We start from the raw sequence: 22,575 nt of genomic DNA on the forward strand, positions 1-22,575 counted from the left end.
TCCTGGTGCCTCTGTGCCCAAATTCACTCTCATCTTGTGCAAGGTCTCCCAAAAGCTTCCCTTCAGTTGCTGAGGGTACCAAAGCACTGTGAGGGATAAGGGGCACAGGCTGCAGGGGGCTGAGGAGGAGGATTCCCTGGAGAAACTCTCTGTGGGAGAAAGCCCTAGCCTGTGAATCCCAACTTACCCTGGGAATTGCCCCAGCTCACCTCCCCCTGCTCTCCTGCCTTGCTTTGCTGGGATGAGACCAGCTCAGCTGATCTAACCCACAGTGGCAGCTTCTCCAGGCCACGCTCTACTGATTACACCAGCAAAGATCAGGAGCAACTCCTACAAAGCCATTCTGCCACCCTGGATATTCCAAGAGAAGACAACACAAGTGCAAGGAAACCTGGACCCGCTGACACGGCTGAAGAATCATCCAACCTGTTTGCAAAGGTTCAGTAAATTCTGGAGCTACAAAGTGAGAGTTTCCCACAAAACCATGGGAGAAAAGGCATCCCCTGCTCCCTGCCCCTTCAGGAACCTGTCATCTCCAGCTGCACATTGGTGCATCACCCACAGCCAGAGCTCAGAACGTGCTGCCACCCTTGCTAGGGATGAGGATAAACTCTGCCACGTGTAATAATGCCTGGAAGGAAGAAAAAGCACCACAGCTCGCTCCTTCACAGAAATCTTCGCAGGAGAAGGAGGCTGGCAAAGGAAAGCCCTGCTGGGAGGTTAGCACATCCCTGCTCCCACACACAGCAGCAGGAGGGAAGCAGGACAGCACCTGCCGCCCCCGCTGCTCTGCCTGCTGCTGCTGCAGCCTCCAGGGACAACCCTGAGCTCTCCCCTTTCCCAACACGCTCGGTGACAGCCCTTCCCAGGGGACAGCTCATCTGTGAGCTCCGTGGGAGGCTGGTGCTGGAAGGACATGGATGCCCCCTCAGCACGCTCCTGCTCCAGCCTCGGAGCCGGCAGCTCCCAGGGCTCTGTGCTGACATCCCAGCTGGAGACACATGCCAGGGATAGATTTTCTGTTCAGCTTCTTTTCATATTAATCATCAAAGAGCAACAAATGTCAGCAGCTTGCAACAGTCATTAGCTGAATGTCTTCTTCTCACCAGCCCCTGGAGGAAGAGGCCTCCCAATGTGCAGGGTGAGATGACAGCACAGGTCCCAGCTGACTCCTCCCTGGCCTTGCAAGCCTGGTGAATTTTTCTTGGGATCCACAGGAGCACAGGGATGACAGGACCGCTCCATTCTGCAGGATTCATCCAGTCAGGAAAGATGTCTGATAGTATCCATCACCTGCCAAGCATCAAACTGTCTTCTAGAGACAGCTAGACCACAGAGAACTGGAACATTCTGTTCAAAACATGAGATTTTCTAATAGTAGTTGTGAGGGGGGGATCCATTTAGGAGACAGCACATTGAGCATGGCCATCACCTGGACAAGGATCCACCAGGCTTCAAGGAGGCCAGTTATCAATAATAGGAAGAAACAGCACCATGTCAGGGCATTATGTGTCCCTTACCAGACCAAAAACTCCTCAAGCACCCTCACAAAAGAGGTTTTCCTTCAGTGTCCTGAGCACCCACCTAGGCCCATCCCACCAAAAGCAAAAGTTTGCATCTCCTTGGGCAGCAAGACTGCAGGACCTGCTCCATGCTGAATGTATATCTCAAAGCCACACTGGGCTCGTTTTCTCCCCTCCCTCATGATAAGAACCAAACAGGGCAGGATTTTTATGATTATTTATTATCTGTAAAGCACCAGCAGTGTCCTGACTCCATACAAGACACAACTGCTGGGCTTACAAAAAGAATAAAAGCACTGTGGCCAAAATAATTTATCCTCTAAAAAGTTCACAAATGTCTTCTCAGGAAGCTCTCAGGCACTGCCCATCCTGAGGACATACCAAGGTGCCAATGTGAACCACCTAAAGAAGGCAGACATGGAGCTCATTTCTCTCACCTGTAAAGCTTAATTAGGCTGCTGTCCAAACAGAGCTTGAGAACATGGCCAAAACACAGGTAAGGCCCTTGATTTCTAAAACCCAATCCATTACAAGAATTTTTTTTTAAAGGTGGGGAAGCAACATTAAAAAACATCACTACTCATGGAAGTTACAACAGCTTCCAACAAACAACACGTAGAAAATACTGGGAGGGGTGGGGAACTCTCAAAGTATCTTCTAGCTTTCAAGTCCTCCACGTTCACCAGATGGATATCAACATCTGACACGTGTTGGAAGACATCCATATCAACTCCACCAGCCTGAACTGCAGATAGCCAAACACAAAGCCGGAGAGGACGTCGGTGATGTGGTGCCTCCCGATCATCACACGGGACAGGCCCACACAGAGGGCCCAGAGCACCAGCAGGATGCGCAGAGGGATGGCCAGGACCAGGTGGTTGAGGAAGAACTTGGAGAGCATGGCCACCCTGCTGGCGTGCCCGGCGGGAAAGGCGTACGTGTCCATGGTCAGGTAGTCCAACAGGCCAGGGGTGATGTCGTAGGGGCCCTTCCTCTTGGCCAGCTTCTGCAGACCTGCCACGATCATGATGTCCAGGAGCAGGGCTACAAAACAGGGGACACAGAGGGAGCAGTGAGAGACAGAGTTGAGGGCAATTTTCAAGGCATAACATTAAAGGGTTGTTGTAGGAGCATCGGGGGGGTAGCACGGTCGGGCCGGATGGAGATGAGAGATCTCTGGAGCCAGGTTTTGGAACTTGGGGTTTATTGCAAAGGGCCTGGGTGCAGGGCCCCGCTGGGATTTGGGGTTCATTGCAAAGGGCCTGAGTGCAGGGCCCTGCTGGGATTTGGGGTTCATTGCAAAGGGCCTGAGTGCAGGGCCCTGCTGGGATTTGGGGTTTATTGCAAAGGGCGTGGGTGCAGGGCCCTGCTGGGATTTGGGGTTCATTGCAAAGGGCCTGGGTGCAGGGCCCTGCTGGGAGCTGCCAACCACAGCTCAGAGCAGGCCTGAGAGAAGAGAAGGGGAGAGAGGATGAGAGGGTAAGAGAGTAAAAGCATAAGAGAGTAAAAGAGGTAAGAGCTAAGAGAGCAAAGTTCCCATTATAATACAATAAATCATCTTCTGTGTTGAATATTCTGATTCTCACTAACCAATCTAGTACAAGATACAAATCCTATAGCGTTTCCATACAGCCTATATGAATCACTACATTACCATACTGTGTTACATTTTAAACCCTAAAAACTCCTCTTTGGGCCCCTTCTGCCAAGCTGGCAGGGTCTGCTCTGACCCTTGGAGCTGTCTGCAAGCAGAGGTGTTGTTCCATCAAAAGGGGATCACCTTCAGCTGGCCACACCATTGTTTTCCAGTTGTTCAGTAACTGAGGTATCTCAAAGCTTGCTTTCATTTCAATCTCACTTATAGTTTCTATATTATCAAAATCTTTTGCCAGACAATCATATTTATAAGGCTTTCCCGTTTCATCTTCCCCGACAGGTTGTCATTGTCTTTAAATAAAAATTTGTGTCTGGCTCTGATCAGGTGTCCATGGTGCAGATGTAGACAGCTTCCCCATCCTCAGGTCACCACCCAAATGTTGATCAACTCTCTCAGTTTGCCCACAGAGGAGGCAAACACCACTGTCACCATCTGACAGAGGAGAGCCCCAAACCACAGAGGCGGGAGACCCATCTGGGCAGGAAGAGAGCAACTGGCAAAGCTAAAATTGAAACTCTTATGGCCCTCAAACCACCACTCTGGGTGTTCCTGTTGCTGCCTCCACCTCGTGCTTTAGAAATCTCGTGCAGCAAGGCTGACCAGGCTGCAGTGAGCAGTCTGCTGGAGGAGAGGTGCCCCACAGCACTTTCTAGGGTTATCCCTTGTGCTCTCCCAATCCCACCACCTCCTCCTGCCCAGAGCAGCCAGGGGATCACACCATGCTGACAGATTTCTCACTGTGCTGACAGATTTCACTAAGAAAAGAGCATCAGGAGCCAGTGAGCCAAGGGGAACAATAAAGAAAAACGGGCTCCTGTGTTAGAAACAGCACCACAGCGTGTTGGAGGGTGGGTGACATCCTCCCAGACATCCCCCACCCATCCTCCTTCCTCTGCCAAAGCACCAAACACCCACGAGCCATTTCTTGTTTCTCTCACCTCTTCCTCCCTGTGACTTTCTGCCTGCCTGTCACCCCACACAGCCCCTTCCCTGTGCAAATACTGGGGGTACCCCACCTCCCAGCCCAGCAAACCCAGGCTTGTGGTGGCACAGGCACCTGCAGCTGCAGCTCTCTACACCACACCAACATTCCTCCTTAACAGCTTCAGGAGTGAAACTCATCAGCACTTGTCTACATCTCCCTCCTCTTCAGCCCACCTGCTCCGTCCCAGCCGACAGGTACTGTCATTTCTATTTCCTAGCATCAATTTTATTTCTCTTTAATCCCCTCATCTGCTTTTCCCCAACCCTCCTAATTAGTCAGAGAGCTGATTTCAGCTCCCTGCAGCAATGACAAGGACGTATCTGCCATCACCAGCACAGCCTGCTCCCTCAGCAGGAATGCCAGGGGCACTTGTTTGGCTCCCAGGCCCTGGTAAAGACCATTCCTTGAGAGGTGACAGGGGTTCAGGTGCATGGATGGGGGTGTGGTGGTGGTGGGGATGGGAAAGGAGATGGCACATGGGAGGCAGCTCCACCTGCCTGCTCAGCACCTGGCAGGAGCTGAGGAGCTGTCACAGCAGCTCTGCTCACCCACCTTCCCCCTGCGCCACCCCCAGCTCCAGCACTGCTTTGGGAAGGGGCTGCTATTTATCCTGGCACAACCCTCTCCTTGTGGCAGACTGCTTTTCTGCCCCATCTGCAGGGATCTTGGACAGCAGGACCTCCCTGAACCTTCTGCCCAATGGGCCATGCATGCCCTGGGCTCTCAGAGCTGTGGAGGGCAGATAGAGCAGAGGAAAAGATCTGGGTACCAGCTCCTCCCTGGCGTGGACAGCAGCAGGAATCCAGGACAGACACAAAAAGCAGGAGATTGACACAGAGCAAAGGTTCAGGGGTGGCACCTGAACAAAGGTGTTGAGGCTGCAGCTGGCAAGGGGCTGCAAGGGGGCCAGTCACACCAGTGGGTTTGGGAGGACAAGGACAACCAGGGACTGCCCAGCTGCTGCTGGATGTGACCAGCAGGCAGGGAGAGAGCAGGGGGAGGCCTGCAGCCCACCAGGACCCCCACACTCAGCAGAGTGCTTGCCTGCAATTTGCTGATTTTTTTTTTTTTTTTTTTTTTTTTTTTTTTTTTTTTTTTTTTTGACAGGCTGGCTGTGGGGAGAAAGGGAGGGAGGGATTTCAGACAGGCTGTGGAGCCCTGGAGCAGCCACTCACCCTGGCTCCCTGGTAAGGTCAAATGCTGTGAGCCCAGGCCTGGCTGACCATTGCAGGGCTGCCCTGCCACACAGGGCTCTGCTCATGCTGGCCTTCCTAAATCACCCCAGCCCAGCTCCTCACCCCATTAAGTGACCCCAGACAGCCCTGATCCAGCAAAGTGCTTTAGGGGATGATTTTCAGCTTATCAGCTGCATTTCCCACCAGCCCCATCTCACCCTGGACGAGAACTGTGTGAAACTGAAGCTCCACAATGCTCCCTCGGGAACCCAGACTCATCAAATTCTTGGGAACCCAGAAGCATCAGAGATATGATGCACCAGTGCTGCCAAGAGAAGGCTCTGGCCCAAGCTGCTCTGCTGAAGTCAGCACCAATTGCATTGCTGAGAAGCCAAGCCAGGGCTCCAGAACGAGTCTGGGCACCCCAACAAATCCCAGTGTCTCCTCCACAGTGTTCAATTAATTCCCTCAGAGACATTCCCCACCAAACCTGCCCATGGATCAGCAGCACCAGTGCCATGTGCTTTAGCAATGTGTGGTGTTCACCATTGCCTGTCAGTATTTTGCACTGGCAATATTTTTTTACGGTCAAAGGTGATGTCAGGGCAACTGGAGGGATGCAGGCATGTGTGCATGGAGGTGTTCAGGGCATGGAAAACAAGCCAAAGAGCAGTTCTAATAATCCTTTCATTCAGAAGATGAATAAAATGGGCCTTCAGTACTGCTAGCTTTGATTTTCGTCAAATGATGCACAGAAAGCAGAAAGCCTCGTTTGCCCACATTTCAGGATGGGAAGGCATGACAGCATTAAAACCAGGGGTTAATTTGCCGTTAAAAGAAAAAAAAAACCACAGAAAATCCCTCGTCTGGTGCTTTTTCTGTCACTTCCCCTTGCACTTTCCGTTCCTTTCATGGAGATTTCTTTATGAAACAGCCCCAGCAGCCCCTGAGGCTTGGGGGGTCCCACTGCCCTGGGGTCTCTGCTGTTCTCCTTCCCAGTGTCTGCTGTTCCCCTTCTCAATGCTGGATCTCTGCTGTTCCCTTTCCTAGTGTCTGCTGCTCCCCTTTTAGAGCTGGGTCTCTGCTGTTCCCTTTCCCAGTGCTGGGTCTCTGCTGTTACCCCTCCCAGTGTCTGCCATTCACCTTCCCCGTGCTTGATCTCTGCTGTTCCCTTGCCCAGTGCTGGATCTCTGCTGTTCCCCTTCCCACTGCCCTGAGGTCTCTGCTGCTCCCCTTCCCAGTGCTGAGGCTCTGCTATTCTCCTTCCCAGTGCTGGATCTCTGCTGTTCCCCCCTCCCAGTTCTGGATCTCTGCTGTTCCCTTTCCCAGTGCTGGGTCTCTGCTGTTCCCCTTCCCTCTCCTGTTGCTGCCAGCACTGGCAGGGTGAATCAGCAGGCAGTGCTGCTGCCAAGGGCCCATCCTTCAGGAACAGCCACAGACAGTGCCAGTGCCCAGCCCCATCCTTCAGGAACAGCCACAGACAGTGTCATTGCCCAACAGCCCCATCCCCAGCCCTATTCCCTCCCAATCCCATGACCTGCATTCCCACTCAGACCTTGGCTTCTTTCCTCCCCTTAATGCACACCAAATCCTCCCTCCTCGGGTGGGCACTAAGGGGTTAACTGTATCTGTGCTCCAGCTGCAGGTCTCTCTGCACTGGGGGCTGTTGCTGCTGTGGAGCCCGAAGCCCCTGAGCCTTGCCCCTGCCACCTGCAAACCTGCAGCACCACCTTGGCTCTGTCCTTCCCTGGTGCCTCACAGAGCCCTGCAAATGCTCCTGGCTGGAGGCTGGAGCACACACAGCCCCAGGAGAGCCCATGGAAGGAGCTGCAGCCTGCACTGGCTGCTCTCTGGGGACCCTGGGGCTGTCAAAAGCACAGCAGGCATGGCAGAGTGCCACCTGACTGAGGCTGGGATGAGAGGAGCAAGACATTTTAATGTGAAGCATTTTTTTCATCCTGCCTCCCCCCCCCAGAGCCAGGTAGCACTGGATTTAAACCAGAGGCATCACTGGATGTAAAATCCAGGTAGTGATGTATTTGAGACTAAAGGAAGGATTAGCTCTTGCCCATTCTTGCTCCTTTCTCATTTTTCTGAAAAAGATCAGGAATTTCCCTGTTGACCTGGTAATAAGGGAAACAATCCTTCAGATTTCCAACACAAAACCACCATGTCCCCAAATTCTACATTAAGAGCTACAATTTCCTTAAAATACAAAACCAAAGAGCAAGTCTTGTCCTGCCTGTGACAATTTTAGCAACAGAGATCACCTTGGTATTGTAAAAAGCCAACATCTGGCATCAGATGCACAGTAAATGAGCAGAAAGTGAGCCCCCTGGGCAGGCATTTTATATCTATTAATAAGGAAAGGAAAACAATTATCTGCCAAATGTGAGGAGCCCATTATGAGCAGAGAGGTGAGCAGAGAGGAGCCCTGTGCAGGCTGGGCACAAGGACAAACCTGAACCATCAGCAGCACAACCAAACCAAACCCCAAAGCTTGAATTTAAAAGGAACTGAAGCAGTTGGATGTCCCCTGTCACCATAAGGTCCTTTCTGTCCCCAGGGTGGCATCTCTGCTGCTGTCCCTGAAGGCTGGAGGAGGCTGAGGATGGTGTGAGCACCCTTGGGGACATGGCCTGCTCCAGGTTGGGGCCAGGCAGCGTCTCCAGGGAGGGAGGCAGATTCCAGCTGGGGTGTTTATATAAACATGTTATCAAAACCACAGCTGAAAAACAACCTGGGTGCAGTTCTGGGGGCAGGGGGGGAGGAAAAGAGGAGAAAGCCAAAAGAGCCCTTGGCCTCATCTGCTCCTGCAGCCCAGATCCACGTGACTGCACACACATGGGGCTGCCTGCATGACACAGAGCCTGTGAGATTGGGATCAGAAACACTCACAAGCTGGACTCAGCCCTCAGAACCACGGCTGAGCACATGGGGAGGGGAAAACAGGGAGGTGAATGCCCAGGAATGGAGAGTGAGCTCATCACACGAGCTCAGGAGGCTCCCAATGTGGGAGCAGATGTGCCTCAGACAAGATGTGCACTGAGCAGAGCCAAGCTGGGGACAACTCACTGCCTGGGCCTCAAACTCAGCATGCTGGAGGTGGCGTGTGCTCCCCACTGCAGCTGCTGAGGCCAGGTGTGGGGCCAAAACTGGCTTGGAAAATTCTGTATTGCCCACATTGCCCACCCTCACCCAGTGCTGAACTCAGGACAAATGCCACCACTCCCAGGAAACACTTTCTTCAGCTCCATAATTAGAATTCATAATTTTTCCCCCCCCTTTTTTCTTTTTACTTACGTGCCCCCTCCTACTCCTTCTGAACTTCCCCAATCTCCTGCAGGCATTGGGCTCCCTGACCTGGAAAATGAGCTGTGTGTTTGCAGCCTTATCTCGTTGGCATTAATGAAAGATGCAGCTTTCAAAAGAGTCTTCACCCTCTCTCCAGTGGAGTCAGCAGCACCTGGAAGAGGTCCACTCTGGAAATGAATCCCTCCATTCCTCCACTTTGCTCCCCAAATGTGGCACTATTGGGTGAAAGAGCTGACAAAAAGCATGACACACTGAAGAGCCAATGAATCAGGCATTTTGCTGTTTGAGGGGGGGGTTATTTTTTGGCTGAACAAGCATCAGTGTGGGGTAAGTGGCCATGGGGAGGTGATAAAATGGTGGAAAGCAGAATTGTGCAATTAATTAAAATAAAACCCCACAACAACTAAAAATAGATTTGCTATATTCTGGATGATTAGAAGCAGCACTGAGTGTAAACACAGGCTGCCTGGAGCTCTCGCTTTGGCAACACTGTGCCCTGGGAGCTGGGAAATTTGAACTCAGCATCAAATACTGAGTGGGGCTGCACAGGCTGGGGAGAGATGCAGGCAAGAGGGGGAGCACAGTGAAAAGGGCTTGTCCTGCTGGGGAAAAGGAGCTGAGCAGCCCTGAGGATGGCTCATCTGCCTCCAGAAGGGCTCTGACAGCTTGAAATGCTCCTGTACCCCATGGCAGCAGCACAGGAACCACCAGCACACCCCAGAGCCACTCCCAGCACTGCATGGGATGAGCTGGAGGAAGAAAACTGCCTTGGGCTGAGGACCAGCAGCATGGCCCAGGCACAAAGGATGGGATCCTTGCTTGGCCTCAGTGCTGTTTGGGCTTGGATTCCACCCCACTGCTTTCAAAGAGGCAAACTGGCAAAAAAAAATTAAAATATTTAAAAATTTTAAAAATTAAAAAATTTAAAAATCAGACCTTTTAAAACTTTAAAAATTTAAAAAAATTTAAAATCAGATCTTTTAAAATTTTAAAAAAATTAAATTTTTAAAAGGTCTGATGCTGTGATGCTCACAGGGTCTCCAACCATCACACCTCCCAGTGTGGACCCAGATCAGGTACCTCTGCCAGCATCCCTGGTTCTCTGTTCCAGGTTAGAGCATGGAGGTTTCCTCAAAGTGGAAGAAAACAGGAGAGTCCATCTGATTCCCCTCTTTCCCACCCCATCCTGACCCGGAGCAGGATTCCCTAAGGGCTCTCCCTGCTGCTGCTCCTCCCAGCTCACCTCACTGCCCACCCTGCTCTCCCCAGCCGCTGCTCCTGTCACGGTGAGTCAGAGGCAGACACACTCACCCATCCCCGGGAGCTGCCCTGGCTCTGCTCCTGCAGCTCTGCCCGGTGGAACAGCCCCTGTCCCCTCGGAGCTGCAGGCAGGGGCAAGGGGAAGTGGTTCCCGCAGTGACAGACACGAGGATGACTCATTTCCCATGTTTATTCCCCCTCTTCCCATTCAACAACCCTCGCACTTCTTTTCTCTTTTGCTCTGCGTTCAGGCTCTGCTGGGTTGGATTCCAGCTCCAGGGTTGGATTCCAGCTCTCTGCACGTTCCCCAAGGGCTGCACTCTGCTGCCTGCGGGGCTCGCAGCATCCCCTGCAGCCGGCCAGGACCTGAGCAAATCGGTGCTGCCTGGTCCCAGGGGCTGATCAGAGCATGGAAACACCCCCGTGCCAGCTCCAGCCACAGCCAGATGAGTCCCAGGCTGTCCCTGCCTGTCCTTTATGCAAGGGGACACTGCAGGCAGCAGGAAGGGGGGAGGCAGAGCTGGGCGTTGCTGGCTGCTCAGAGATGCCTGAGCTCATCAGCTGTGAGGGGATGAAGGCTGAGCACAGCACCCACCACAGACCACGGGCTTCAGCTGCTGTATCTGGGCAGAACAGAGGCAGATTAGCAGCCTGGAGTGATGAAGAGGAATGTCTAATGCCAGGCTGGACCTGTGTCTCAATGCTGGATGCAGGGGCATCTGTGCTGTTCCCTCTGCCTGGCACCTTCCATGGGTCACTCCTGGTGGGTTATTTGGCACTGAAATGTTTCCACCCCACTGGGCAGACGTGCTGCTGGCTCAGTGAGACCTTGGTGGGCTCAGTGAGACCCTGGTGGGCACTGGCAGGGCTGGGAGGGAAGGGGGACAGCAGCTGAGCCCCCTCCATGTGCCAGGCTGCCCAAGGAGGGATGGATGGTCCTGCAGGGCACCAGCTCTGAGCTGCTCTACCCATCCCTGATGGAATGTGCTCTGCCCTGCCTGGCTCAGGAAATCCCTGCTCTCACAGTGCAAGAATGAAAGCGGAAAAAACAGACACATCTGGCCCCAAACCATCTCTGGGGCTCTGGGCTGAGCAAGCTCTGCTGGATTCAGACTGATCCATCTGCAGCTCCCCGGCCTCTCTGCTGGGTATGGGCTGCCCTGGGGCTCAGCTGACAGGATCAGCTCCTCTGCACTGCCTGGGCATCTCATCTACTCTGTGACCTTTATCAGCACCAGGCTGCACTGTCTGCATTTTTCATCCTCCAAAGAGAAGCAGGACAATACCTGAAGCACGTCTGTATTGTGAGAACAGGGTCACTGGGGTCTCAAGGGGCTTGGGGAAGGCATTTCTTTCTCTCTCCTTCCTAATCCACCAATTTCTTGCAAATCTGGTCTTGCTTGGAAGCTGCCAGGATGGGACCACAGAATTCTGACCATATACATGGATTTATAATTTTCTTTCTTAGGGGTCTGCAGGGAATGCTTCAGAATATCATGGCTTGGCTCCTGGTCAGAGTAAAGCTATGCCAGTATTCAGGAAGAAGGCTGCACAGAGCAAGAACTTCCTCCCTGCTGACCTCCAGGAATGGAGAAGCTACCCTGGGCTCCCTCCTTTCCTCCTCCTGTGGCACTGACCCATGCCCAGCCTGACACTGCTCGCTGATACACCCACACCCCGAGGCAGTGCTGTACTTAATGGGATAAATGCTCAGTGACAGCTCCAAAGAGCCATCCTGCCCTCCTAGGGGATGCAGAGCCAGCTGGAGATGGCTGAGCACCAGGGTCAGTGTCAGCAAGCAAAGAGAGGACAAGGGATTTTCTCTTCTCCTAGTCTGGGTGCCTGTTCCAGACAGCAGAACCATTCCTGGTCCTTCAAACCAAGCACAAACACCATTTTACATGCAAGGATGACCCAAGCAGGTGCCTCCCAACAGCAAAGGCACCCAGCTGGATGGCAAATAACTAAACACAGCAGGGGTTTGGCTGTAAACACAAAGGAGGGGCCTCACTGGAGTGACCACCTTGGGTGGGCAACCATATTCCATCCCCAGTGACCACATTCCATCCCCAATGACCATATTCCATCCCCAGTGACCACATTCCATCCCCAATGATCACATTCCATCCCCAATGACCATATTCCATCCCCAGTGACCACATTCCATCCCCAATGACCACATCCCATCCCCAGTGACCACATTCCATCCCCAGTGACCACATTCCATCCCCAGTGACCACATCCCATCCCCAGTGACCACATTCCATCCCCAATGACCACATTCCATCCCCAGTGATCACATTCCATCCCCAATGACCATATTCCATCCCCAATGACCACATTCCATCCCCAGTGACCACATTCCATCCCCGGTGACCATATTCCATCCCCAGTGACCACATTCCATCCCCAATGACCACATTCCATCCCCAATGACCACATGCCATCCCCTCTGCAGTCAGAAGGTGCCTGGATCTGCAATGACCATCAGTTCAACGAGATCAATCTGTTTAGCTTAATAAATAGGAGGTGAAGAAATTACTTGAGCACTATCCAAAATACTGAAAGGCAGAAGAGATGATGGCTGGAAGAGCTGCTCAGCTGGAGAGAGAAGGGTATGGAGACGCAATGAAGGGAAGAGTCCAACTAAAAGCACTTGTGAGAATCCCAACCACTGCAGTAATACAGAAATGGCTCTGACAAGTTCACCCTCACTTGTAACTGCACATCAGATTGAGTGTTTGGGTTTTTTCCCTTAACAAATTGAACAGGAATAAATTAAGGGATGTGCTACAGCCTGTATTTTGCCGTGGGTTAGATCGATGATCCAAATGTTCTTTGCTGGCTTTGCAGTCAATGAATCACTAAATTTGGATCCACATCTTCACCAGATGGATCAGAACCAGAAACCGAGGGACTGCTGCCCCCAGGGTTTAATGGAATTTCTGTCTGGTTCTGAAGCAGATCTGGGCATTTTACTGAAAGTTTTATAACTGTTTTCCCCCTGCAAGCCCAACTGCAAAGTTCAAATTACTTTCTTAGCACCTTCATTTTCAGGAAACCCTTGTGATTGCAGAGAAAAGCTTGAATAGCCCTAAAAGTTCCAACACTGGCAGACAAATAAAATGAACTTTATAACTGGGGGATTTCCTGAGTTCTGATTTATCAATTTAGCCAAGGGGTTGTGGAGCTTCTCCCTGACTTTTGCTCAGCCAGGGTTGGTGATGCTGAGACAATCTTCCTGAAAGCATGTCCTGGCAGAGGGATTTTTACAGTGGGCACAGATATCTGCTTTCTCCCATCTTTTCAGTAACAGGCTGTGTGTGCTTCTCTGGCTGGTTTGGCATTTGCTGGAAAGGATTACTGTGAGAAGGGGAATCAATAAATTCCATCACAGATGACAAACATGGAGGGAAAGCATTGCTTGGGGTTGTTAATCAGCATCTGCAGAGGGGATGGATGGGGCATCCCAGGGTCAGACCCCCTCACCTGAAATGCCCCCACAAGTGCTGGCAAAGCCCTGGTGGGAGCTCCTCCTCCATCTGCAGTGGTGCTCCTGCCAGGCTCCAGTCCCCCTCCAGCAGTCTCCTGTCTCCTCGCCTGGGAAGCCTGATTGCAAATCCTAAACAAGTGCTCTATGATGGGCTGGCTGCCTGCCCAGAGACTGCATCAGAAATTCTGCTTGATGGATCAAACCCTCAGCCAGCCGGGGAAGGGAGGAGAGCCCGGGGAGGCACTCAAGGGGTGCCACAGACAGCCCCAGCTTCCCCCTTCCAGCAGGGGAACACCAGGAGGTTCCCTTCCCTTCCCTTCCCTTCCCTTCCCTTCCCTTCCCTTCCCTTCGGCCTGTGCCTAAACAGGAGGGCTTTTCACAGGAGGGCTTTTCACCACATCCTGGTGGATTTGAACCACAGGAAAGCAGCAGCAAGAGGGGCCAAGGATGCCAGATGCAGCAGAGGTGCCATGACCTCCCTGTCTACACAAGACCCCACTTTTCTTGGGGACCTGTGGAGGTCCAGCAGCCCCAGGCTCCTTCTCCACCAGCAGTGCAGACACCATGGCAGCAGCTACTCAGACACTCAGAGTTTCTGACTGCAATCTTAAACACCAGCCCAAGGCCACTCTCCCAGCAGAGATCTGCTCTGTGGGGTGACACCAGCCCTCCTGCAGAAGCTCTGGCAAGAGAGGCTGAGGGCACCTTGGCCAGCCCCACCAGGCAGTGCTGTCCTTTCAGAGGGAGCAGTGGAGCTCTTTGGGAATTGCCAGACCTATGGAACCGGTCCTTCACACCAATTAACTATTTCCTGTCTTGGCAGTGGGAGTAGTGTGTCTAGGCAAGGATGCAACAATCCAGAACCCCAACTTGTCCCTGGGCACCACGCTGGAGCTCAGGAGACCTGGAGATGTGGGTAGTGATGCAGGGATGAGCTCTCCCAGCCGCCATTCCACAAAGTCAGAGCATGACCCTGAAGTGGCTTTGCATTTGTGCTCCTCATACAGCAACAGAAGGGTGAGAAAACCTTCCTTGTTTTTAAGCCAAAAGGGGCACCAGCTCTTTGCAAGGATCTCAAACATTCTGGAGTCAAAGCAGTCAGAGTTTTCAGGCTCCAGCCCCGTCAGAGGCTCTTGGGTCAAGAGACATCTGGAGGCTGTGCTGGTTGCTGTCAGTCACCTGCTATTTCATCCTCGTGCCCTTTTGGATGGATCCTCTGTTCCCAGGAGGGGCTGACCCCAGCCCTGAGGAGCCCCTGCAGGAGCTGCTGATGTCAGTGGGTTCTGCATCACGCTGGAGCTATTCTGGCCTCTTCCACCACAGCCTCCCCCCAGGAGATGTCACAGCACCAGCACAGTCTCCTCCAAAGGCACAGGGGAGAAAAGGCAGCTCCCACTGTGCTTTTCAAGCCAGTCCAGGTCAGTCTCCACCCTCTCTGAAGGATGAATTTGTGAAAAAAACCCCAAAACCTGGGGTTGCTGAGCTGTGCCACGTCACAGCCAGCCCCTGCAGACAGGACGTCCCTTTCCTGTGGTGCCTGTGAAATAAAGTGTCCCTGTGGCCTCTCAAAATGCTCCCTGAGAAGAAAGGGTCTAAATCCAATGTTTTCAATTTCTCCTACCAACCACAAGTGGGATTGCTGAGTTTTTAGGGAGGGTGAAACACCAGCGTGGGTCACAGCCAGGGGAGAGGGTAATTAGTCACAAGGAAAAATAGGATAACTGGATCCTGTGCCAAAGGCAGAGGAGCAAGAAGAGTAAGGTCCTCAGGTACACGTGGCCTGGGCAGGCTGGGGCCAGGATCTAAGGCAAGTCACAGCCAGAGCTCATCCTGGTCACTGGTGGGACATCAGGGTGGGATGGGCCCTGCACAATGGAGAAGCCAAACCCTCCAACACATCCAGAAACAGGGACACTGACCACCACCATGCCCGGAAGGACTAGCAGGAGAGCCAGAGGCATCCCAGCCTGCCTACCCAGCCTCTGGGTCAAATTAGCACATGGAAACGGGGACAGCAGCAAGAAAGGTACCCAAGGGAAGGAGAATGTGAGAGCAAACTGCAGCAGGGAAGGTGACAGGACTCCATCACATGGAATCTGGTCAAGAAGGTGGCAGGGGATGGAAATAACATCCTCAGGAATTGATCCAGATATTAGAGACTAATATCTTTATGATATCCTCTCAAACACCAGGGCAGATGACCACAGATTAAATAAAAGACACCACTGCTGGTACCCACCCTCCCACCACGGACACTGTCCAGTCTGACTGGACAACCCTGCCCCATGGAGGACCAGGGGCCTGTCCCTGCCCCACGGCTGTCCCCAGCTTCCATGGTCACCCCACCCCTCTTGGACACCTTCCTGTGCCATCCATGACCCCCAGCCCCTGGGACCAGGAGGGCCAACAAGTGCAGCATTCACCCTAAAGGTCACTCCCTGCTTCCCGACCACTTCTGACACTGGGAGCAGCCAGAGGAGGAGTCCCAGCGCTGCTGCTGTCCCTTGTGAGGAGGGCTGGGCTTCCCCAGCAGGGAGGGAGGTTTGCCACTCACCCAGCAGCAGGTTCATGAGGACCTCCTGGCCTGCCAGCGTGCTGCTCTTCACCAGGCAGATGAGCGTGCCCGCGATCCAGGGGATGCCGTGCCCCGTTATCCCCAGCAGGTTGATCATGGAGCGGGCACCTCCCCAGGAGGAGGCTCTGTTGGCGCACACCCCCAGCCTCTTGGACATGCAGATATCGATGGCCAGCAGCGAGTTGAAGGCGATTCCCTTGAAGGAGGGGTTGAGCTGCATGCAATCCTCCTCGGGCAGCTGCTGCGACTGCCGCCGCTCCTTGGGGCCGCCGCTCTGGGCACCGGCTGCCCCGGCCTGGCCGCTCTGCTTCCTGCTGGAGCTCCTGCCCTCCTGGTTGCCCTTCAAGGGCTGGTTCAGCGACAGGAACTCAGCCCTGTTGAGGACATTGTTCCTGTCTCTGGCCCTGGAGCGTGGCTGGGATGCTGGCATTGCAGTCTCTCCTTAACGCAACCTGCTTTGCAAATACCGGCAAGGAGAGAAATCCCTCTTGTCCCCGCAGAAAGCTTCCCCCACTCCCACCCTCACAAGCTGTGAATTTGGGAAGCCACAAAGGTTCCCCTCTGTTGCAGTTGCCCCCAGCACAGGCTGCAGCTGTTAAATATAGAGTAAGGAATGCACATGGCTGTTTACTTCATGGGCCTAGCAAGCTTGGAAGGAAAATTAATGCCAGGCTTGGCAGCCACTCCAGTGCCAGGGAAGAAGGTTGGACGGCCAATAGATATGAAGAAGAGGAGGGAAAAACATTGTGCCAAAGGTTGGTTGCTTCTGGCCTGGTCTATTTAAATCTTCCAATTGCTTATACCCCTGGGCTGCAAGGGAAACTGGGAAACGTAGTTCTTTTTGTGCTGCAATTCACATTTCAGTGCCAGAGTCAGAGCTGGGGATGATGGCATTTCCCTCCCTCCTCAGGGCACAGGGGGCTGTGCTGCCTGGCTCTGCAGCACCAACACCAGGTGTCACCCAGGCACTTTCCCCCAAGGGGGTCTCCCCCAAATCTTCCTGATTAATCTGTTCTTCAGCTTCTCCTCCCCATACCTGGGCACTCTGAATGCCCCCCTGGCATGGATACCTTTCAAAGCCCACCCTCCCTGTGTTTTCCATCACTCACCTTGGAGAAGCATCACCTGCCTCCTGATTAGCCTGGAAGGAGCTGCTGATGAATTCCCATCCTCCTTGAATTCCCATCCTCCCTCAATTCCCATCCTCCCTGAATTCCCACCCTCCTGCCCCGGCACTGCTGCGTGGCCTCGATAGCGCACGTGTCCCCACCGTGTCCCCAGTGTGGCACAGCCCGAGCTGGCAGCAGGTGACAGCCACTGCTGTGTCCCCTGACAGCAGCACAGCGCTGGCCCCAGCAGCACGGAGAGCAGGGAGGCTCTGCCAGGCCCCAGGGAGGGCAGGGAACACCTGCTGTCCCTCTGTCCCTCCTGCCACGCACGCAGTGCTCCATCACTGTCACCTCCCACCTGAGACACCCATGCCCCTGGGAGCATCCCTGCAGCTCCGACTCATGGGCTGAAGGATCACCCTGCATCCCTGGGAACTGCAGCTCCAGTTCATGGGCTGAAGGATCATCCTGCATTCCTGGGAGCATCCCTGCAGCTCCAGTTTGTGGACTGAAGGATCATCCTGTATCTCTGGGAGCCTGCAGCTCCAGCTCATGGGCTGAAGGATCATCCTGCATCTCTGGGAATCTGCAGCTCCAGCTGATTGGCTGAAGGATCATCCTGTATCCCTGGGAGCATCCCTGCAGCTCCAGTTCATGGGCTGAAGGATCACCCTGCATCCCTGGGAGCGTCCCTGTACCTCCAGTTCATGGGCTGAAGGATCATCCTGCATCCCTGGGAACGTGCAGCTCCAGTGTGCGGACTGAAGAATCACCCTGCATTCCTGAGATCATCCCTGCAGCTCCAGTGTGTGGACTGAAGGATCATCCTGCACCCCTGGGAGCATCCCTGCAGCTCCAGCTCACAGGGCTGAAGGGTCACCCTGCACCCCTGAGCACCCTGTGTGGCTCTGAGCCTCCAGCACCCCTGGGACACACCACCCCTGCCATTCCTCCTGCCTGCAGGGTGACAGCCCAGCTGCAGCACCTGCCCTGCCAGCACCTCCCTGCACAGTGGGCTCTCCACAGCACCCCCAGGCTCCTGGAACAGGATTATTCCTATGCAAATAGGCTGGAAATCCCCTGTGGGTGGGGAATTGAAGATGGATATTGCACTGAGGAGCAGAACAGCCACGGCTCTTGGTGCCAGTGACATTTGTCTACACAACTGTCCAGTCACAGAGGTCAGTGGATGCACAGGTAACCCCAGGAACTGGGCACTCAGGTGTCCAAACTGCACTGGAGAGTTTAAGTACTAAATGAAAGGTGGTTCTCAGGATTCCGAAGATAATAACACAAATTCTACATTTTCTTTGCACTGTTATACACAGCTCAAAATTCCCTCAGTGAACTGAGCATCCAGGCTGTGCCCATGTGAGTGACACACCATCCACGTGGCACCAGTGCTTGGACAAGCAAGTGCCTGAGGTCCTGAGGAGCCCTCACTCCTGGGCTTTGTTCATATTTTCCTCCTTTAAGGGAAAATAATGTACATCAAGTTATGATTCATGCCCTCCTGGAACTGATCCCTGGTCAGGGAGGTGATTCTGCCCCTCTGCTCTGCTCTGGTGAGCCCCACCTGGAGCACTGCATCCAGCTCTGGACCCCAGCACAGGAGGGACCTGGAGCGTTTGGAGTGAGCCCACAGGAGGCCTTGGAGATGCTCCAGGGACTGGAGCTGCTCTGCCCTGGAGCCAGGCTGGGAGTGCTGGGGGTGCTCAGCCTGGAGAAGGCTCCAGGGAGAGCTTGGAGCTCCTTGCAGTGTCTAAAGGGGCTCCAGAGAGCTGGGAATGGAGTGACAGGGCTGGCTCACCCTGCCAGAGAGCAGATGGGATATTGGGGAGGCATTTTGTACAATGAGGGTGCTGGGGTCCTGGCATGGGTTCCCAAAGAAGCTGTGGCTGCCCCATCCATCCCTGGAGGTGTTCAAGGACAAGGCTGGACAGGGCTGGGGTAGTGGAAGGTGTCTCTGCCAATGGCTGGGAGTTGAACTAAATGACCTTTAAAGATCCCTTCCAACCCAAACCATGTGATTCTGTGATCCCAGTGGGAGGAAGAGCTTGTTCCCTTCCCAGGCACCCTCACCCAGCCCATAAAACCCAACCTCTCCTGCCTCAGGTACCACGTGGGGCTGTGGCAGCCCTTAAATCACTCAGGAGCTGCCACATCACCCACACCCAGCAGCTCCTGCCTGATGCCTGCCTGTGCTGCCACTACCAGGGCACTCAGCACCCCGTGCCCACCTGCCTGCCCTCACCCCACTGCCCAGCACAGGAAAATCTCAGCCCACCTGAGAACATCAGCACTGCCTCCGCTTGGCTGCAGCCATCACCTCCCAGTGCATGGCATCCTGGATTTCCCCACTCTGTGCCAATGTGGGGCTCTGCAAACATCAGTGGGCACAGGGATAAAGGCTCTGGTGGCCAGGACCCTGCAGAAACAGGGAGACACCACCCAGGCTGTGCTGGGGATGCTCAGCTACAGCTGAACAGGTTCCTCGGGAGCTGTCAGGGGTTAAAAAATACCTTGGAAGCCCTGGGAGTGAATTTAATCTGGTGCCTGTCTCCTCTGCTGACACTGATAGGAGGGAATTTCTGTGCCCCAGCCTCCCCATGAGACTCCAGCCCAGTCCTGAGCAGGAAGGGCAGCGTGGGGTGGATGCAGTGCCAGCTAAAGCCCCGTCAGTGCTGGAGAGGAAAGGAAAACTGCCTGGTGTCTCCTGCAGCAGGGTGGGCTGTCACTGACAGTCCCAGCTGGGGAAACTGAGCTCGGGAGGGAAAAATCCCTGATCCCACTGAGGCCATGACAAGCCCCATCCCATAAAACTAACCCGGGGTTTATAAATATCCCTGCAGACAGGCTCCCTGCTCGGCGGGGCTATTCCAGTCCTGACACACGATCCACAGGGGTCACCCAGCACCTGGGAGAACGCCCAGACACACAGACAGACAGACCCGGCATGCTCCCTGTGTCCCTGCCCTGCCCACCCTGCCTGCAGGGCTGCCGGCCACAATTCCTGCACAATTCCACAATTCCAGTGGCCAGCATGGGCAGGAAAACCGCGCTGGAATGTGGCTGGGACAGCAGTGACAGCCCCATCCCTTTTCTCTGCCCTTCACTGGCAGAGCTGGTGCATCCCAACCTCTGGCCAAAGTGCATCCAGCCAACCCTGCCCGGGATTCTTCCAGGGTGGGATGTGCTAATGCCTCAATCACTCACAGCAGCCTGATGGAGACAGGCACAACCAAAACCCAACAAAAACCTCCAGCTGAGGAGCTGATTTAATTAGAGTGAGATAATGCAATTTCCTAGCTGACCAGAGACAGCCAAGTTGAAGTAAGACCTGGCTGAAGCTTCAGTGGAACTAGAGGCGCAGAATAAGCAGTTTCACCAGGCTCAGGATGCTCTGGGAAACTGTGACAAGCTTGTTTGAAAAGTGTGAAAGAGCCTTGGAAATGTCAAAGGATTTCAGCACCTTCTGGAGGCTGCTGGATATTTCATTCGGAAGATGCTAATTTCATTCTTCCTGGTACTACATGGTAGTAAGTGCCTTGTAACTCGAGCGGGTTCTTAGTGATTGTCTCTGTCACAGGATTAGTGACTAAATTGTGCCTTTCACAGCAACTGGGAAGTTTAAAATAAATACTTCTCAATGCTCCGAGAAACACGTGAGGAGGAAAAACATCACAATAAGCTGTGTTTTTTCCACTGACTGTGGGTGGAAAGGAGCAAATCTGCCTCTCCTATCCTGTGGCATTTGCTTGTTAGGATCATCTAGTAGCTCAGGTCTCTCCTACCTGCTAAGGGCTAATCCAGCCTGCTGAGAGTGCAGGGTGGGAAGGACTAAAAGACATTTACAGCAGCTCTGCACCGCTGTGCCACACCACCAGCAGCACCGGCAAAGAGATTTTTACCTCTCATTCCCGCAGGTTTCCTATTTAGAAACAAGTGACAGAGGACACACTCACCCAATGCCTGATGACCATCAGCTATTGCTGAAAAGCCAAAAATTTCACCTCCCCTGGTGCTCAGATCCTCGGCCAGCTGATGGCCAGCAGGAGCAGCTGGCAGAATTACCCTTAAAACTGCCTGTAATAGAAGTTTACAACTTTCCCACAGGCCACTGCTGCCTCAGACGCTCCTCACTGCCTGTTCCAGCTGCTCCCGAGTCTCGTTGCTGCTGTGGACAGCTTTACATTATTCCTTGCTGGAATCACAGCCCATCCAGCCTCGGGCTACAGATTCTGCAAATAGAGAGACAGACTGACCATCCCCTCTGGTGCCCTTCGGTTGGCACCAAATCTACCTAGGCGGGAGAGGAAAATCTTAATCTGAAAACGCAAGAAAAAGGACTTTGCCGTGAAATTAAAATATAATAAAAACAATAATGATAATAACAATAATGATAATAACAATGATGATAATAAAAAATTAATAATAAAAATAATAATAAAAAAGGGGGGGAAGGCGTTTCTAAAATAAAAAATAAAAACTACATTACCCACAATCCACGGACATGTGGGAGGAAATGCTGTTTTTTTGCAAAGGAGGTTTAGCCTCAACAGCTGCAGTTTAAAAGCGAAATACAGGGGGAGGGATGGCACTGGGCGAAGGAGGGAGGACGGGGCGGCGGGGGGGGCCCGGAGCCGCCGCCGGTGCCGCCGCCGGGGCCGCGGGAGCCTCGGGCATGCGGCGCTGCGTGCGCGGGCGGCCGGCGGGGCTCGCCCGGGGGCACCGAGGGGCTGCCAGCGAGTTCCCGCGAAGTTTGACCCCGCTGCCTTTGCCGACGCTGCGGCGAGCGGAGCGGGAGCCCGCCCGCGCCCCCCCGCGCCCCCGGCGAGGCTGAGCCCCGGGTGCACGAATGTATTGCGGGAGAGGAAGCCTGCGGCAGCCGGGAGGCGGAGGCACCGATCCTGCTCCGCTCAGCTCCCCGGGCAGCCAGCGCAGAGGCGAAGGGGAAAAAAACCCCAGCGGGAGAAGAAGCAGGAGAAGCAGGAGCCTCCCCCCCGCCGCCCCGCGCCGCCGCTCGCCCCCGCAGCGCAGGAGCCGGGGCTCGGCGGCGCGGCCGGGGCTCGCCGCGGCTCCCCGCGATGCTGTGACGCCCCGCGGGGCCCACGCGTGTGCGGGGCAGCCCCGGCGCCCGCCCATGAGCCCCGCCGGCTGAGCCGGCTCGCCCCGGAGCGCCAGCGGGAGGAGGAGGAGGAGGAAGGTCGGACACCCCTGCGGAGAGCCGCTCGCCGAGGAGGAGGAGGAGGAGAGAGGAGGAGGAGGAAGGGGAGCGGCGCCCCCGGGCCGGTGCGTGGGGGGGATGTCACGGGCGGCGTTGAGCGGGCGCTGAGCGGGCGCGGAGCGGCGCGGCCCCGGCGGGCGCGGGGGAGGCTCCATCGCCGCTGCCCCGCTGCGCGCCCGCAGCCGCCGGCCCCACCGGCACCGCGCTCGCGTCCCCGCGCCCGGCTATTTCTAAGGGGAAGAGGAAAAAAAAAGAA

At 54.3% G+C, this 22,575-nt stretch overlaps 1 protein-coding gene across 1 annotated transcript; it reads right to left on the bottom strand.

The window, feature by feature from the left end:
* Positions 1-1,774: 1,774 nt before the first annotated feature.
* PLPP7 (phospholipid phosphatase 7 (inactive)) lies at positions 1,775-16,638 on the bottom strand. Its single transcript, XM_054284334.1, has 2 exons — positions 15,963-16,638; positions 1,775-2,567 (listed from the first exon to the last, which is right to left on the bottom strand). The coding sequence occupies exons 1-2, from the start codon at positions 16,411-16,413 to the stop codon at positions 2,203-2,205; spliced, it is 816 nt and encodes a 271-aa protein (XP_054140309.1). The 5' UTR covers positions 16,414-16,638; the 3' UTR covers positions 1,775-2,202.
* Positions 16,639-22,575: the final 5,937 nt, after the last annotated feature.

This window comes from Melozone crissalis, unplaced genomic scaffold (assembly GCF_028551555.1).
Source record: "Melozone crissalis strain CALT ecotype California unplaced genomic scaffold, PUWL_Pcris_2 ptg000041l_1, whole genome shotgun sequence".
In the NCBI taxonomy this organism is placed as follows: domain Eukaryota; kingdom Metazoa; phylum Chordata; class Aves; order Passeriformes; family Passerellidae; genus Melozone; species Melozone crissalis.